At 36.7% G+C, this 17,384-nt stretch overlaps 1 protein-coding gene across 1 annotated transcript; it reads left to right on the forward strand.

The window, feature by feature from the left end:
* Positions 1 to 1,469: 1,469 nt before the first annotated feature.
* Positions 1,470 to 15,889, forward strand: rrn3 (RRN3 homolog, RNA polymerase I transcription factor). The gene is made up of 18 exons (XM_073833559.1): positions 1,470 to 1,574; positions 1,803 to 1,921; positions 2,022 to 2,078; positions 3,094 to 3,183; positions 3,274 to 3,403; positions 3,498 to 3,557; positions 3,730 to 3,793; positions 3,903 to 3,972; positions 4,074 to 4,172; positions 4,251 to 4,343; positions 5,930 to 6,062; positions 8,151 to 8,281; positions 8,360 to 8,490; positions 8,705 to 8,889; positions 13,858 to 13,966; positions 14,047 to 14,199; positions 14,304 to 14,391; positions 15,053 to 15,889. The coding sequence occupies exons 2-18, from the start codon at positions 1,826 to 1,828 to the stop codon at positions 15,203 to 15,205; spliced, it is 1,842 nt and encodes a 613-aa protein (XP_073689660.1). The 5' UTR covers positions 1,470 to 1,574; positions 1,803 to 1,825; the 3' UTR covers positions 15,206 to 15,889.
* Positions 15,890 to 17,384: the final 1,495 nt, after the last annotated feature.

A 17,384-nucleotide genomic window follows, 5' to 3' on the forward strand; every position in this document is an offset into this window, starting at 1 on the left:
CTAATTTACATACATTTCCAGTACAAAAATTAACACTGGATGAAGTCAGTTTCAAAATTGTTTAATTTTTTTAGTCAAATGTTTTTACAGAAGGAATTTTGGGTATCTCATTTTGTCACTGTATAATTCAGAAAATACTTAGAACAAGCTGAAAACTATATATATTTTTTATATGTTTTTTGGGGAATAAAATGTATAAAATCAAGCAAATTACATATGAACAAATTCCTCTCTAAAAACCTTCAGGATATAGACAGGAATAAAAAAAATAAAGTTTGGAGTGTGGAAGTGCTACTGAAGTGGAGATTTATGGCTTAGTGTAGGAGAAAAAACTCATTTTGAAAAAACGGCCTTTAAAAATATGCATTGTAATTGAAATCAATTGACACAAATAGATATCGTGCTATAAAAGAAATGCTTAACAGTGTCTTTTGGATGTTTTGCACTAGGTTGAAAAAACACTTTATGAAAAACCAAAAAGCCCAAAATCACAAATTTGACAAGTTTTTGCCTGCAGTATCTCCCCTTAAAGGTTGTATCAGCGATTTCTAGCCTGAAACATAAAGTGTCAAATTCAGCTGACCTTTCATCACGATCCGCTCGCTGCCTGCCCCATAAATTGTCTGTGAAAAAACCGCGTCTCTCTGGTCAGCCTAGGGTCCGAGATATGCCAAAAAAACAATCGGCACTACCAACCTTTCCACAGATAAACAAACAGTGTTCCAACCAATCAGCGTCAGGGGTTTGGTGTTGTGGACTTTCGCTCCGCCTCCCTCACATCCCTGCACCAGTAGGAAAGTCCACAATTTATGGGGCAAGCAGCGAGCGGATCGTGAAGAAAGGTCAGCTGAAATTGACACTTTATGTTTTAGGCTAGAAATCGCTGATACAACCTTTAAGGTCATTGGACACTGAGTCCAAAATGTTTGCATGTTAAAAAAATAAATACAACCTCACGTTGTGTCAATGACGTTTACACACTGCCTCCGAAACTTTCATTCGTCATTAACAAATTTGGATCAATTTTGATTTTCTGAATTTTGACATCAGAAGTAAGTGTTTTAATAGGAAAGGATGACAATCAATGTGCAATGGTTTTTGAATTGGGGTGTCTTATCATATTCTTTTATGTATTATCTTAATTATGAGCACACTGGTTTGTAGTGCAAACAGTTTTACTGTTTACTGCACGTTGTTATTTCTCTTGTTATTTCCTTGTAGCGGCTGATGAACCTGAATTCTCACCCATAGGCTCACTACCGTGTTAAAGAAAAAGGTGGATAGACTTTAAATTCAATACTCAATTGTTTATACGTACCTGCTTTATCTCTATCTACCAAAGAGCCCTTGGCCTAGCAACCGTCATTGTATGCAAAACACCAATTCATTACACTTCAAACCACTAGATGGCACAACTTTCAATTCTCGAGCACAACTGAACCAAACACGCTACTTCCGTCACAACAATACAGCGCTTTCCGCTCGTGCGCACCTCGGCATGGTTACGCATGTGGCTATTTCTCGCTTATAATGCCTGATTTAATTATATACCTTTTTTGAATAAACATTATTTGGTAAGTTGTGCTCTTTTAATTCGGGTGATATATTCCGTTTTATAACTGCGCGCAGCATTTAAGTATTCATTTTATCTTCGTACAGCTTTTATGCTTTATTGTGTAACGTTATGTTTTTTGACTGTGTGGAGGCAGCGGATATCGTTTCCAGAATGATTTGTCAAGTGGATTTAGGTCACGTTTGTTAGCTGTCATTGGCTTTACAGTTGTTTTGTTTCATGTTTGCAGATTAAAACGATTTGTGATACATAATGGAAATTGAAAACAGAGATTTCCTCAATACACCTCCAAAGAAAACTGTGCGTTTTGGAGGCACAGTTGCCAATACTTTAGCTAAACTGCAAAAGGTGAGTTGGGACAGATTGTAAATACAGTATTGAACTAATAAAATGTCACTGTCTGTAAAACATGCCCTGACATGTCTGATGTGACTGATTGTGTCTACAGGGCGATACAAGTGATTATGAACTGATAAAGCATCAACTCTCAGATCCTGATATTAAGGCAAGTTTCCACGCTTAAAATTGTTATGGATTTAATAAAAGTTGAGGTCAAATATTTATATACACCTTGCAGAATCTTCAAAATGTTAATTATTTGACCAAATTAAGAGGGATCATAAAAATGCATGTTATGTTTTATTTAGTACTGACCTGAATAAGATAACTCCACAAAAGAAAATAATAGCCGAATTTATAAAAAAAAGACCCTGTTCAAAAGTTTGCATACAGTACACTTGATTCTTAATATTGTGTTTTTACCAGAATGAATATTTAGACAAAAATAAGAAAAATGTACACTTTCATTTTGTTCAAAAGTTTACACCCCTGGCTTTAAATGCATAGTTTTTACTTCTTTAGCATGAGTAAATGTTTGAACCTTCTGTAATAGTTGAATAAGAGTTCCTCAGTTGTCCTCAGTGTGAAAAGATGGATCTCAAAATTATACAGTCATTGTCGGAAAGGGTTCAAATAGACGAAAGTGCTGAAAAACCAAAGAATCTGTGGGACCTGAAGGATTTTTCTGAAGAGCAGTGGGCAGTTTAACTGTTCAGGACAAACAAGGGACTTATGAATAACTATCACTAAGCTATAAAAAACCCAGCTGTGGATTATTCAGGTACCAACACAGTAGGAATCATACGTATGTAAACTTTTGAACAGGGTAATTTTTATAAATTCCACTATTATTTTGTCTTGTGGACTGTATGTAAATGTCTAAAATCTTATTCAGGTCAGTACTAAATAGGAAATAATCATGATTCCTCTTATTTTGGTAAAATAATTAATATTTTGCAGATTCTGTGAGGTTTATGTAAACTTTTTGACCTGTGTGTTCTGCCTTAAAATCTTTAATTGGCTAGATGTTGCTGAGTTACTTGAGTCACTTTTGATTGAATCTGAATGATTCATTTGCGAAATGGTCTGAATCAAAATCTTTACTGATCACAAATCATTGGTGTGTGCCTGGAGTTTGTGTTTTAAAAAAAATTTCCCCTCACTTATGTGTCCCATTGTAGGATGCTCAAATTATCAACTGGCTGCAGGAATTCAGAAGCTGTGTCACTCAGCTCGGCAAAGATCATGAGCAATTAATATATGTTGTTTTGGTGAGTAAAACACTAATGTGTCAAAAGATAAACAAAAGCAATAAGGTCAGTTTTGCTGTGCATTAACATAAGAAATGTTTCCCCATACAGAAGCTGCCATGGCTTGGTCGCAGTCAGGCTGTGGTTGAAGAATATCTGGCTTTTCTGAGTAACCTGGTGTCGGCCCAGACAGTTTATCTCAGATCCTGTCTCAGAATGGTTGTCTCTAATTTTGTACCCAGTAAGATTTATTGTGATCCCTTATTAATGCTTCACTCCATTCACGTTGTTCAGGTCACTTAAATAATTGTTTTTTGTTTTGCCTTGTTTTTCAGAGAGAGTAAAAATCCAAGAAGGAAATGTGGAATTTTCAGATTCTGATGACGAAGATGAAAGTTGGTGTACTTTTTTTTTTTTTTTTTTGTCAACTGTTTGTGTTTTGTGATTAATTATCAGTCAATAACTATTTCTGTCATCAACTAATGAAGTCATATCAGGATTCAGGATGCCACTAATATACCTTGTACTTCACACTAAAATTCCTTATTTGTTTTTAAATTCGCACAGATCTGCCAAGGACATTTGATCAGTGTCATCAAGCCTTGCAGCTGATTGCAAGATATGTTCCATCGTGAGTGTCTTTTAAAACACCCAAAAGTGTAGCAGAGTTTAGCAGTTTACTTATTTAGTTTAGCATGAAGTTTAGCAGTCACTGATAAAACCATTCCTTTTTCTTTCAGAACCAGTCGATTTCTGATGCCAATCTTGTCCGATAAGTTCCCTTTTGTGCAGAAATCCTCCAGAACACTTGTGAGTTCTGTGGAAAGCATTTAAATCCAGTATTGGAGTAACGTAATGTCATTGCATGTGTGAATGTGATTGTACTGAGGCTGTGTTGTCTGTCCACACAGGAGTGTTACGTTCACAACCTGCTGAGAGTTTCGGTCTACATTCCTGACATTAGGAGAGACATCTTAGAGCTCATTATCAGCAAGATGCTAACATTAGATGTAAGTGGCTTGTGTTCAGTCGCTGTACTGATATCTATGCAACTGTGCAGATGTTTGATGGTTGTTTTTGACATTCAGGTGAGTGCACCACGGAGTGAGATTGAAGAAATGGAAAGTGGAGCTCAGCAAGATGCCAACAGAGCACCGCAGGATGACTGCCTCTTTGACATGGTGAGTCCAAAACCTTCTGAAAACAACAAAACCAAACGCATATATGCAAAACATACTCAGTGGGACAAATTTAAAGGAAGATTTCACCCAGAAATTGAAAGTCGTCATATACTTGGCCTCATGACGTTCCAAACGTACAGCTTTACAGGTGAAAATAAAAATTCTGTCATTAATTACTCACCCTCATGTCGTTCCAAACCTGTAAGACCTTCCGTCATCTACAACACAGAAATAAAGATATATTTGATAATCTAGAGCTTTCTGACCCTGCATAGACAGCAACGCAACTGACACGTTCAAGGCCCAGATAGGTAGTAAGGACATTGATAAAGTAGTCCATGTGACATCAGTGGTTCAACTGTAATTTTAAGAAGCTGCAAGAATACCTTTTTGTGCGGAATGGAAAGGACTTTATTCAACAATTTCTTCTCTTCCTTGTCAGTCTCCGCTGCACTTTTACAAGATTCCACAACGCATGTATTCTGACGTAGAACCTGAAATGGCTGCACCTTGTAATTAATCAGAGATGTGATTTTTCCGGATTAATCCGGAATTCTGGATTTTTCAACCTGAAAATGTGACCTATGTCACGTATTTGCGACCGTTTGCAAATGGCGGATGGCGAAGTATGATTGGTCAGATCACCTGTCAATCAAGCTCCCTGCTGCGTAGTGTAAGTTACCTCAGTCGCTCTCGTGCTACAGTGGTATCATGACTAGAACATTGCCGGATCGGATGATCTGGGTATGTATTATTGCTTGTGTCTATATATAACCTATAAGTTACTAATTTGACTTTGTTATCGATTGATTAGATGATCGATTTTGAGTGATTTTCCACTATGGCAGGATTTTTAAGCTGCATTAACTTACTTGTATTTGCTAGCTATTAGGGATGCTCATTTCGGTTAATTTTCCCAACCGACAACCGCAAATCATTGTCCGATTATTAACCGTTAACTGATAAGATGGTAAGTTAACACTTTTCAATAAGGTTCATTCAGCGCTGCCGCTCCCACCACGCGCATCACACACTGTGCGTAGGGTACCGAGTGCTGAGGGGGGCACCAAAAACTAGTCTAATGAAAAATCAATAATTATATTTTAATTATTATATTAAATATATAGCTCACTGAATCTGATGGCCATAAATAGTTTCTCCTGGAATCTAGAGCGAGGGAGTGAGTGCGAGACCGCGTAGCGCGTGCATGACAGAGGGAGAGAGAGCAAGAGACCGCGCGTGTGTGCCTCATGAAGCACATGTAAGACAAACTCTACATTATCCCGCTTATTACATGGCTACCTACAAAATAAATCAATAATTTGACACAAAATATTGATTCTAAAAGGAGTTTATTGATTTAAAAACGATTTGATCGGCGTGGGGGGGGGGGTGTCTTAGTATATTTTCCTGCTTTTTTGTCCTTATCCAATCACATGCCTGATTAATGACAGAATTTTCATTTTTTTGGTGAACTAACCCTTTAAGCCCTAATTCAGTTCTAACTTATATTGTAGTCTTTTCTTATGTTTGAACAGTTTTAGATCTTACACATGTTAATTTTTCATTTTGTGCGGTTTATTCAGGACGAGGAAAACGAATCTCCACTGGATTCATCGAAGCCTGATGAAGCTGTGATGGTCCATCCTGTGGCAGAGAGACTGGACACAATGATGACTGTCCTGCTGGCTTTTATTAAGGACGTTTGCCATGTCAATGGTCAGGGCATTACCATTTTATGAACCATAGAAGTTGTTTTTTAGGGCTGTCAGTCAATTAAAAGAGAAGTTCAGTTCCACAACAAAAATTTACAGATACCCCTTGTCATCCAAGATGTTCATGTCTTTCTTCAGTCGTAAAGGAATTATGTTTTTTGAGAAAAACATTACAGGATTTTTCTCCATAAAGTGGACTTCTATGGTGCCCCGAGTTTGAACTTCCAAAATGCAGTTTAAATGCAGCTTCAAACGATCTCAAATGCGGCTGTAAATGATCCCTGCCAAGGAAGAAGGGTATTATCTAGGGACACGATTGGTAATTACATTTTATATACTTTTTAACCTCAAACGCTCGTCTTGTCTTGCTCTGCCTGAACTTTTACAAACACTGGGTCTGTACTTCTGCAGCAATGTAGGATGATTTTAAAATAATTTTTGAAAGGAGAAAAAAGATGGGAGTTTTTCAACATGCCCTAATTGTCTTGAATCTGAAAAAACTTTAGGCAGAGCAAGACAAGACAAGGTAATAAAATGGGGTCGTTTGAAGTCGTGTTTAAACTGCATTTTGTAAGTTCAAACTCGGGGCACCATAAAAGTCCACTATATGGAGAAAAACCCTTCAATGTTTTCCTCAAAAAACAAAATTACTTTACTACTGAAGAAAGAAAGACATGAACATCTTGGATGACTAGGGGTGATAACGTTATTTGTACATTTTTGTTCTGGAAATGAACTAATCCTTTAAAATATTTAATTTTACACAATTTAGTTTAACACATTCAGTCAGTTTTTAGGAAAGAAAAAATAGTATGATTCCACAGTTTGGGGTCAGTAAGATTATATATTATATATAAATAATTCATTTTATTTGGCAAAGGATGCATTAAATACATTGGGCCCTATTTTATGATCTAAGCTCATGGTCTGAAGTGCATGGCACAAGTGCACTCAGGGTGTGTCCGCTTTTGCTAGTTTAACAATAGAAAAAACACCAGGGGTATGGTCCAAAAGTGTTGTTCCTATTCTCTTAATGAGTCATGAGTGTAACATGCAATAAACCAATCAAAGTCTCATCTCACGTTACCTTTAAAAGCTTGTTGCGCTTGCACCATGGCATATTCTCTATTTACATGGCGGAATTTGCAAGAGCAAAGACGGAACACTTCATGTACACAATAATAATCTTTTACATTGTAATCCTTTTGTTTTTAATATTTGGCGTGTTTGTGTGCTGCTGCACGTCCCTGTGTGTGTAAGAAGCAGAGTGTACGTGCTTCGTTTACTCCCCTATAGGCACATACTACTAACGTGCCCTTTAAATAAATAATAAAAAATACTGCGGCATTGACTTTTGAGCAGGTTTTAGTTGGTCAATGGTGCAATCGTTTTCCGTTGCCTAAAATAGTAGCGCGCCTGAACACGTCTCGTTTCAGACCAGGATGCCCATCGATGAACGATAAGAGCAAGTGCATTTGCTTTTTAAACACGTGAAAATGATAACCGAATCGGCTGAAACTAGCGGAAAACAGTCTTAAATAAATGCTGTTCTTTTTAAACTTTTCATTCATTAATTTCTATTAAAAGAATCCTGAAAAATACAAATCACAGTTTCCATAAAAATATTAAGAAGCACAGCAGATGTTTTCAACATTTTTAATAAATGTTTCCTGAGCAGCAAATCAGCATATTAGAATGATTTCTTAAGAATCATGTGACATTGAAAACTGGATAAATGATGCTGAAAATTCAGCTTTGCATCACAGGAATAAATTGCGTTTGTAAATATGTTAAAATGAGAAAACCGTTATTATAAATTAATAATATTTCACAATATTACAGCTTTTACTGTATATTCAGCAAATAAATGCAGCCTTGGTGAGCAGAAAATACTTTTAAGAACATCTAAATTACCAACCCCAATCTTTTGAACAGCAGTCGGTGTAATTATTTATGTGGATGACATTGCAGCATGTTTATACCTTTATGTAAAGAAGTGCATTCAAATGTATTAGCATTAAACATATTTTTATAAATGACATTGACGTGCATTTATAATTTAACTTTGTATCTGAATCTTTTGTTTTAATAGGCACATTAGATATTGATAAAACCAAAGCTCTGTACAAAGACCTGGTGTCCGTGTTTGACAAGGTGGTGCTTCCCACCCATGCTTCCTGTCATGTGCAGTACTACATGTTCTACCTGTGCAGCTTCCGCCTGGTAAGTTTTCACTTCTCTCTCATTCTCAAACACAGAATTGAATACAAACAAAAGCATAACTTGCTCTTTTTTTATTAGGGTTTGGCTGAAGCTTTCTTGGATCATTTATGGAAGATGTTACAAGCCCCCAACCAGGCCCCCATCCTGAGACAGGCTGCTGCTGGATACATGGGCAGCTTCATGGCGAGAGCCAAGTTTCTGCCAGTATCGTACGTGACCTTATCATGCAGTTTTATCTTATCTAATTCAGTGGAGTTCAATATTTGATCATCTCTCTTGTCTTTGGTTTGTTACCTAGATTAAGCAATTAAACATTAATGCCTTTTTGTTGTTCTTTGGAAGAGAAATGGGTTCACAGGTTCAAACATCATTTTAAAACCTACATGTCAAAACTGGTGCTGTAGAGTTTCCTCTCTTCTTCAGGACTGTAAGGGCCTGTCTGGACCTGTTGGTACCCTGGTTGCACCTTTACATTGACAGTCAGGACTCGGGATCCAAAGCATTCTGTGACATCAATCTGCATGGCCCCTTTTATACAGCATGCCAGGCTGTGTTTTACACGCTCATCTTCAGACACAATGCCATTCTGGAGGGCAATATGAAGAAAGGTCAGTTAATATGGAATTTGTTTAAACAAGTAAACATGTTTTCAAGTTGTCTTTGTGGGTCAGTTGACCCAAACATCTTGATTGACAGGTGATCTGACCAATCATAATGCAGTCCTCTATTCTGTCCAACAAACAAATCAGTGGACTTTAACTTGTATTATTGTGTGTTGACATCTATCCACGGTTGATATAAAATACGTTCTGATGACAATATTTTAAAGCTGAGACCTTTTTCATACCAGAAGTAACCTGCTCTGTCCTGTCTGTTGATTATATCTCACAATTTTGTTATAAAGTCTGAATTGCGAGATATAAACTGACATTATAACACACAAATTTGACTTTATATCATGCAATTCAGACTTTTTTTTTCTTAAACTGTGAGTTTATATCTTGCAGTTGTTGTTGTTTTTTTCTCTCAGAATTATGAGAAAATTACAAGTTATAAAGTAGGGTTGCCACGATACCATAAAAATGACTTACGATACTATACCAGCTGAAGTATCATGATACCATGCAGTATTCTGTTAATTTATAATTCAATTCTACATAATCAAAATTTCATAAACAAAAAGATGAAAATGTAAACAGACAAGGTTTTTCTCTGAATACTAATGTAAACAAAACATCTTAGCACTGCACAGAAGCTGCATGAAGTGGTATTTAGATGTGGTATTTATAAATAGACTGTATTTATAATTGCATAAATATTGTTATGAGATTAATGTTTTAAACACAAAACTCTGAATATAGAAATATGTTGGAAAAGAACGTAATATGATGGGAAACAAAACCGCCAGCAGGTGGCAGCTATGTTCACGATTGAATCACTGAGTCATTCAAACGATTCTTTCAAAACAGCTGAATCCTTCAGGAGTGAATCAAATGACTCGTTTTTATGAATGGCTTAGTGAATCAGTGATTCGCCCAAACCAACGCCGATTCGGATTCGAACACCGAAATGAAACAAACACAGCACTTAACTCTTGCTCGTGTCAAATTGCTGAACTATCAGGAGCATTTTTGCTTGCATATCTTGAAATTTCCAAGTTAGCAGCCGGTATATTAAAACGTATTCATTTATAATGTGAATATATAAATGATGATTGATAAGAACAAAGTGCAAAGCTGCTATGTTCATGAATGGAATTGCATTCGTGATCGCAAAGATGATTACAGAAACAAATTATTACACCTGTTCTAAAAGTGGGTAAATGAACAGAAATACGAAAATACTTTCTTGTAAAATATTTTGATGTAAATAATCGATTCTTGAGCTGCTATTTTAAATAACACCAGACGGTCTGAATCAGACCCTCTCTTCTGATAAACTGCAGCGTGAACAACGACGTGCGCGTGCAACTTCTCATTTCAAACTGAACTGAAGCGTCGAGAAACACTGAATACCACATAAAGCGTATACACAGCCTGTATTACACAAATCACAGCAGAAAGACATTTTAGTAATCAACTTGTAATGTTTCTGCTGGCGTGCATGTTCAAGTGAACATTTTAAACAGTGTTCCTGCTGTGCATACAACATATTTTACCGCGCTACCGTATGGACAGTACTACCGTTACCGTTTCAAAAATGCAATGGCACCGCGGGTATTTTTAAAGGAACTGTATGTAAGAAATTTATTTCAGTTAATCATAAAATGGCCCTGACATGTCACTAGACATTAAGAAATCATGTTCATTTCAAATACTTATATCACTGACAACAGTGGTCCGGCCAGGATATTGTCATTTAAAAGTGAAAGTTGCAGCCCACAACTGATGTTATTGTTGTCATTTTGTGTTTTGGCCTGAGGCTCCACCCTCCAGCTATCTACCAATCACGAAGTCAGTAGAGTTTCGTCATCCGGGTTGCCAGATCTGCTCTAATTACAGCTGCAGCTATGAACGTGTCGGACAAAACATGTATACCGTTACGAAACCTAAAAGACCTCGTTATGAATCCGAAATACGTCGTGACAAAGTCCGAAATAAAACAAGGATTTGTATAGGAGATGCCTTTGAAAGATGGAGACGGCTAAAAACGGAGAAGAATTTGAAGACAGACGCCATCGTTGCTGATTTTCTCCTGGACAGATAAGATTCATCTATGTTTGGCTAACTTTGCTTCCGTACACAGTGGATTTTCCACGGTCGGCTGTGCTAAATGCGTTCATAAAAAGCTTTATATCGCACCACTAGCAGGGTATGAAAACAATCTATGTTCGACTGAAATGTGGTATTACACCGTGTCTACAACGGACGCAACAGCTAAAGACCACGATCACACAGAACGCGTCTTTTAGTTCTAAAAACGCGAGGCGCACAGCACTTTTTTTGGTGACTTTTAAAAAAAGGCAGTGTGCTGCCGTTGTTTTATGTTGCTAGGCAACGACCAAAACAGCTGTCCTGTCAGTCAAATCAAAGGATTATAGTGCCAGCGCTCTAAAATCTTTGGTTTTTGCTGTTAATTAAACTGTCATATTAGCAGAAACCCTAAAAAATACAGCTCCGGGTTACCCACGACAGACACCAAAAGTTTCTCCTTCATTTCTTGCAGTCTCCGGACTTTTTAAGCAACGGTAAACTTTCGTCACCATTCATTCGATTGGACAATGGGTTTGCTTTTTTTTCAACTTCAGGCGCTCAGAGCGCTTCTGCAAAAACGCAAGGCGCAGCAGGCGTCGAAAACGCCAGAAAACCATTCAAAAAAGGCGCCTCTCACTGCAAAAACGCGTTCGGTGTGATCACGGCCAAAGTCTGTCTACACTGGACTCGACAAATCGACCGTTGCAAATCATTTAAACTTTGTGTGAGCACGTCATAAATCACGTCCGGCAACAGATTACTGTCGGGGATTTGTCGGAAATATTTGGCTAATCGCCATTAGTAAATTTTTGCGATACATAATTACTTTGCAAAACATCTCTCGTGAAGCATAAACACAATTAACAGAAGAAAAAAAAATACTGCGTAGGACTCGTCACTTGCCGTTAGAAGCTCCTTGTAGCAGCCTAGGTTCCTGCTGGATCTTGCAGCTTAGCTGGCAACCTGGAGTCAGGGGGGGAGAGGGAGGGGATACACCATTCTACAGTATTTTAAAAGTGATTGCAGTACCAGTTTTGGCCACAATCCTACATACGGTTCCTTTAAGCTTTAGTATCGCGATACTACGGTAGTACTGGTATACCGTGCAACCCTATTATAAAGTCTAATTTTGAGGGAAAAAAATACTGATGTGTTCTCGGAATTGCAAATTTATATCTCACAATTCTGACTTCATAACACACAAGTGCGAGTTTGTATCACGCAATGCTGACTTTCCTTGCTATTGCAAAGTTTGCGTCTTAGAATTGACCTTATGCACGCAGCGTTCTTTAGAACTTCCGCATAAAGATAAGCCAGCTCGTAAACTTCCGCTGAAGCTCATTTTCTATGTGCTACATATTAGGTGGACACTATTGAGACTCATCTACTGCCTCGTTCTTATCAGAAACTGAGAAAAATTATAATTGCAACATTATTAACAATGTTAGCGGCATGAACATTCAGATTCATATTATTTAACAACATATCATTAAAATGGGGAGCCTGGCAATCCCGTACTCTCTGTATCTGCATAGTTGTACATTTAAATGCTGACAGCTAAACACTATCATAATGTGTTTAAGCTAACATTAACTAGCTAGCAATACTTCTCTTCAAGGACATCTTAATCGTATTCTTGATAATCACTAACTTGCCTTCACATTTTTAAAATATTGCAATATTTTAAAGCCTTTTTTATTTTCTAACTCTACAGCTGTGAAATAAAATGTACTTCAGGGACTCACTTTTCATTCATAAAAACGGCATCGGACAAAAATGACTTCACGGAAAACAACGTCTATTTATGGAATTACCCATATAACCAATAGATGGCAGCAGAGGATTATTTATTGTGAAGCTGACTTTTAAAATCCCTATATATTTTTCAAGACGTCTTGCTTTTCGATTTATTATAAAATTACTAGTATAATAAATTGTAGTACTTATATAGTATAGCAAGTGCAGAAAGTCACACACAAACAGCCAATAAAGATGAATTATTTAAATACTAATATATAGTTCACTACAAATACATTTAAATATTGATGGTATAATAATTAAATAATGCACTTAATATGAATCAATATGAATTTGAAATATTTTATAAAATTTAATAACTACATCTTTTAAGTTTTATCTTAAAATTATTTAAATATAAAATTATATTATATATTATATAAAATATTTATTAAAGCTATTTAATAGCCTATATTTAACCAACACAAACTTGCTACTGCTGTAGTTTTGTTACTGTGAAATTAGTCTGAATCATTTAAGCTCTTTTTTTGACATTTGTTTGGTCCGGTTATTACTGTCAATCATAGCAATGACTCGCGCATATTTAGCCGATTTACTCGCGTATTTTTTTAAACTGGCATTTGTCATTCTTGAAACGGTGTACATGGACGTTTGGTCCTCTTAGACAAACAACACTTTTCTTCGATTGTGAATGGATTATGTAGAGAAAACGAACAAAGTGCGCTCATATTACGGCACAGTACAGTTGACCGGAAATGACTTAGCTGGCTTGAGTAAACAAGGAAGTAATTCGTGCATATGGTCAATTGCGAGTTTATATCTTGCAATAGTGACTTTTTTCCCTCAGAATTGCGTGATATAAACTCACAATTGCTAGAAATAAAGGCAGAATTGTGAGTTTTCCTCAGAATTGCGTGATATAAGCTCAGAATTGTGAGAAACAAATGTCACAATAGCGGTAAAATTCTGAATTGCAATTCATGCAATATATCATGCAATTCGAACTTTTTTGACAAAAGGTTTTAATGAAAAATAATGTGAATACAAAGAGCACATCTAAGAATTTGGCAGATGTGTTTTAAACTAGATTTTTGTTCTTTTCTGTGTCATTTGACCCTTCTGCAGGATTGGCGTACCTTCAGAGTTTAAATCTAGAGCGTATAGTGATGTGCCAGCTCAACCCGCTGAGGGTCTGTCTACCTGCTGTTACCAACATGTTTGCAGCCATCACCAGGTACAGCACGAGAGATCGATCATCAGATTACAAAAACTTCATAAAATAAAAGCATGACAATTTGACCCATGTTTTGGCAGGAAGTACCAGCTCGTCTTCTGTTACACCATCATTGAGCGGAACAACCGGAACTTGTTGCCAGTCATGAGCTTGTCAACAGGAGGCAACTTGGTGGCCACTAATACAAACCCACTGGATACCTTCTTCCCTTTTGATCCATATATGCTGAAAAGGTAAAAAAAAAAAAAATAGATGCTAATTCCTGTCAAGCCTTGCAATACTAGTTCACGAAAACCTTTTTTTATTTTTTATTTGTTATTTTTATTTTTTACAACAGCTCTGGAAAACTGATTGAGCCAATCTACCAGGTGTGGGAGGAGCCGTCCGATTGTATGATAGATGTGCCCAAGAAGGAAGTGAGAAAGGTGAGAAAGGCCAAAGAGAGGATTTAGATACTTTAAATATTTCAGTTTAATTTTGAGTTTACATCTCGCAGTTCTGACTTTTTTTTCACAGAACAATGTAATAAAGACTCATAATTGTGAGTTATAAAGTCAGAACTGCAAGATATAAACTCAAAATTATGAGAAATAGTCAGAATTGTGAGATGCAAATTTGCGTTTGCAAGAAGTTTTTATCTCACATAATTGTAAGTTTGTCATGCAATTCTGACTTTTTCTAACTAGTTTAGATCACGCAATTCTGAGAATAAAACTAAATTCTGACTTATTTCATAATTCAAAATTTATTTCTAGCAACTGCAAGTTTACGATGCAATTCTGACTTTTCATTTCGCATTTCTGACTTTATTTCTCACAATTGAGTCTATATCACGCAATTCAGAGAAAAAAAAAACTAAATTCTGACTTTATTTCGTTATTCTGACTTTATTTCATAATTCTGATTAATTTCATAATTCTGACCTTTCCTCATAATTGTGAGTTTATATCATGCAATTCTGACGTTGTGATGCGCAATTGTGACTTTTTATCTCATAATTCTGAGTTTCTATCGTACAATTCTGAGAAAAATCTCACCTCAGTTTTAATCTCTTACGAGAATATCCAATAACATCTTGTCTCTCAGGGGTCTATGGAGGATGAAGATGACTTCCTGCATGGAGAAACACCTCATGGAGACTTAGTCGTGGGCTTGACTCCGGGCTCTTATGACTCCCATCTGCACAGTCCACGAAGTGTTGGCTCTCCCCCCATCTCCTTCCTGCAGCGACCTTTCTGATCCACCGTTGTAGCATTCAGCTGGTCATAATACATCACACCAGGAAGGGGTGCTCAAGGACTGCTCATGCTTGTGCTAGCACAGATCGGACTGCAGCCCTTCAAACACCAGCATTATTCTGACCCCAGTGTTTGGCAGTAGTTTTACTAAATCCTCCGCTGCTTCACTTTAAGACTGCATCATAAAATAGAAACGAGTTTATTGCACATTTGTGCTATATATTAATAGTGAAATGAAAGAAACATTGGTGAACCAATCACTGTACTCACTTTGAGTAAATGTGAGATTTTTCTTTGTAATGTTTTCAGTTGATTCTGAATTGATTTAAGAGGTTAAAGTTGCCCATTGGTGTGTTTCAATGGTAAATGGGTGTCACTTCCCATGTTATGAGTTCGAGCTCTGACTAAATCAGTGTCTGTTTGCACAAAATATTCCTCGGGAAACTCACACACAGAGAATATCTTCATATAAAGATGGCTTTCTGTTATTTGTTGGAATGTTAACTGTTGTCATATTTGACTTGTTCTGTACAGAAGCATACTTAGTGAATTGTACTTTCGTACTACAGTTTTGAATTCAGCTTAACATAAAATAATAAAATGGTCTAGCTGTTTTATTCAAATGTGGAAAATATTATGTAATTGTTGACATATTTAAGAAAATAAATCATACTCTTAAAATCCTTATTCTTCCACCAAAAATGCAACATTTTAATTAAAGAGTAATTTTTATGAAGTATCTTTAATAATTGCAGTAAAAAAAACACATTAATTTTCTGTTTTATGCTTACTGCAAAATAAGTGATATATCCAATGTTAAAAAAATTCATTTTAAATTGTAATATTTCACAGTATTACTGTTTTCAATGTATTTTTGATCACCAAATGAAAGTTTAAGAATATATATATATAATATATCACAAAAGTGAGTACACCCCTCACATTACAGCAACTATTTTAGTTTATCTTCTCAAGGGATAATACTACATCTCAATACTATAGAAATAAAACTTGGATATATGTGCAGCTTGAATATATGTGCAGCTCAACATACAGCCAATACTGTCACATTAGCTGGCAACAAAAGTGAGTACACCCTAAGTGAACTTGTCCAAAGTGTCAATATTTTGTGTTGGCACCATTGTTATCTGGCTGCTGGGATCCGCTGTATTGACATCATGGAGCTGCTGGATGTTACACACATGGTGCTTCTCCACCTTACACTTGAGAAAGCCCCACAGATGCTTAACAGGGTGCAAGCCTGGAGACATACATGGCCACCCCATTACCTTCAGCTTCCTCAGCAAGGCAGTTGTCATCTTGGTGGTGTGATTGGAATTGTTATCGTGTTGGAAATATGCAGTTCAGCCTAGTTTCTGGAGGGAAGGCATCATGTTCTGCTTCAAAATGTACAGTACATAATGGAATCCATGTTTCCCTCAGTGAACTGTAGCTCCCCAGTACCAGCAGCACTCAAGCAGCCCCAGACCATGATCCTACCATCGCCATGTTTGACTGTAGGAAAGATACAATTTTCTTGGTACTCCTCACCAGGGTATCGCCACACATGCTGGACACCATCTGAGCCAAACAAGTTTATCTTAGTCTCATCAGACCACAGGACATGGCTCCAGTAATTCATGCTCTTGGACAGGTTGTCTTCAGCAAACTGTTTGTGGGCTTTCTTGTGAACCAGCTTCAGATAAGGACACCCATGCAAACCGACTTGTTGCATTGTGCGGCATATGGTCTGAGCACTGACAAGCTGACCTTCTACTTCTGCAACCTTTAAAGCAATGCTGGCACTCAGCACTCATGCATCTGTTTTTTGAAGCCAGGTTCTGCACCTGATGCACAGATCGAGTGCTCAACTTCATTGATAGACCCTTGCAAGACCTGTTCCGAATGGAACTCATCTTGGAAAACCTCTGTATGACTACTGTAGTGTAACTCTGTTTCAGGGTGTTCCTGAACCTCTAATTGCCTTGGCCATCTTTGTGGAGAGCAACAATTCTAATTCTTAAATCCTAAGATTAATTATTAATTAATAAGCGATATATCCAATGTTAAAAATATATATCCAGAAGTTATTTTAAATTATGATATTTAACAGTATTACTGTTTTCATTGTATTTGTTGATAAATTTTGAGAATATATATACACTAGATTTTTTTTCATC

This window comes from Garra rufa, chromosome 1 (assembly GCF_049309525.1).
Source record: "Garra rufa chromosome 1, GarRuf1.0, whole genome shotgun sequence".
Classification (NCBI taxonomy): domain Eukaryota; kingdom Metazoa; phylum Chordata; class Actinopteri; order Cypriniformes; family Cyprinidae; genus Garra; species Garra rufa.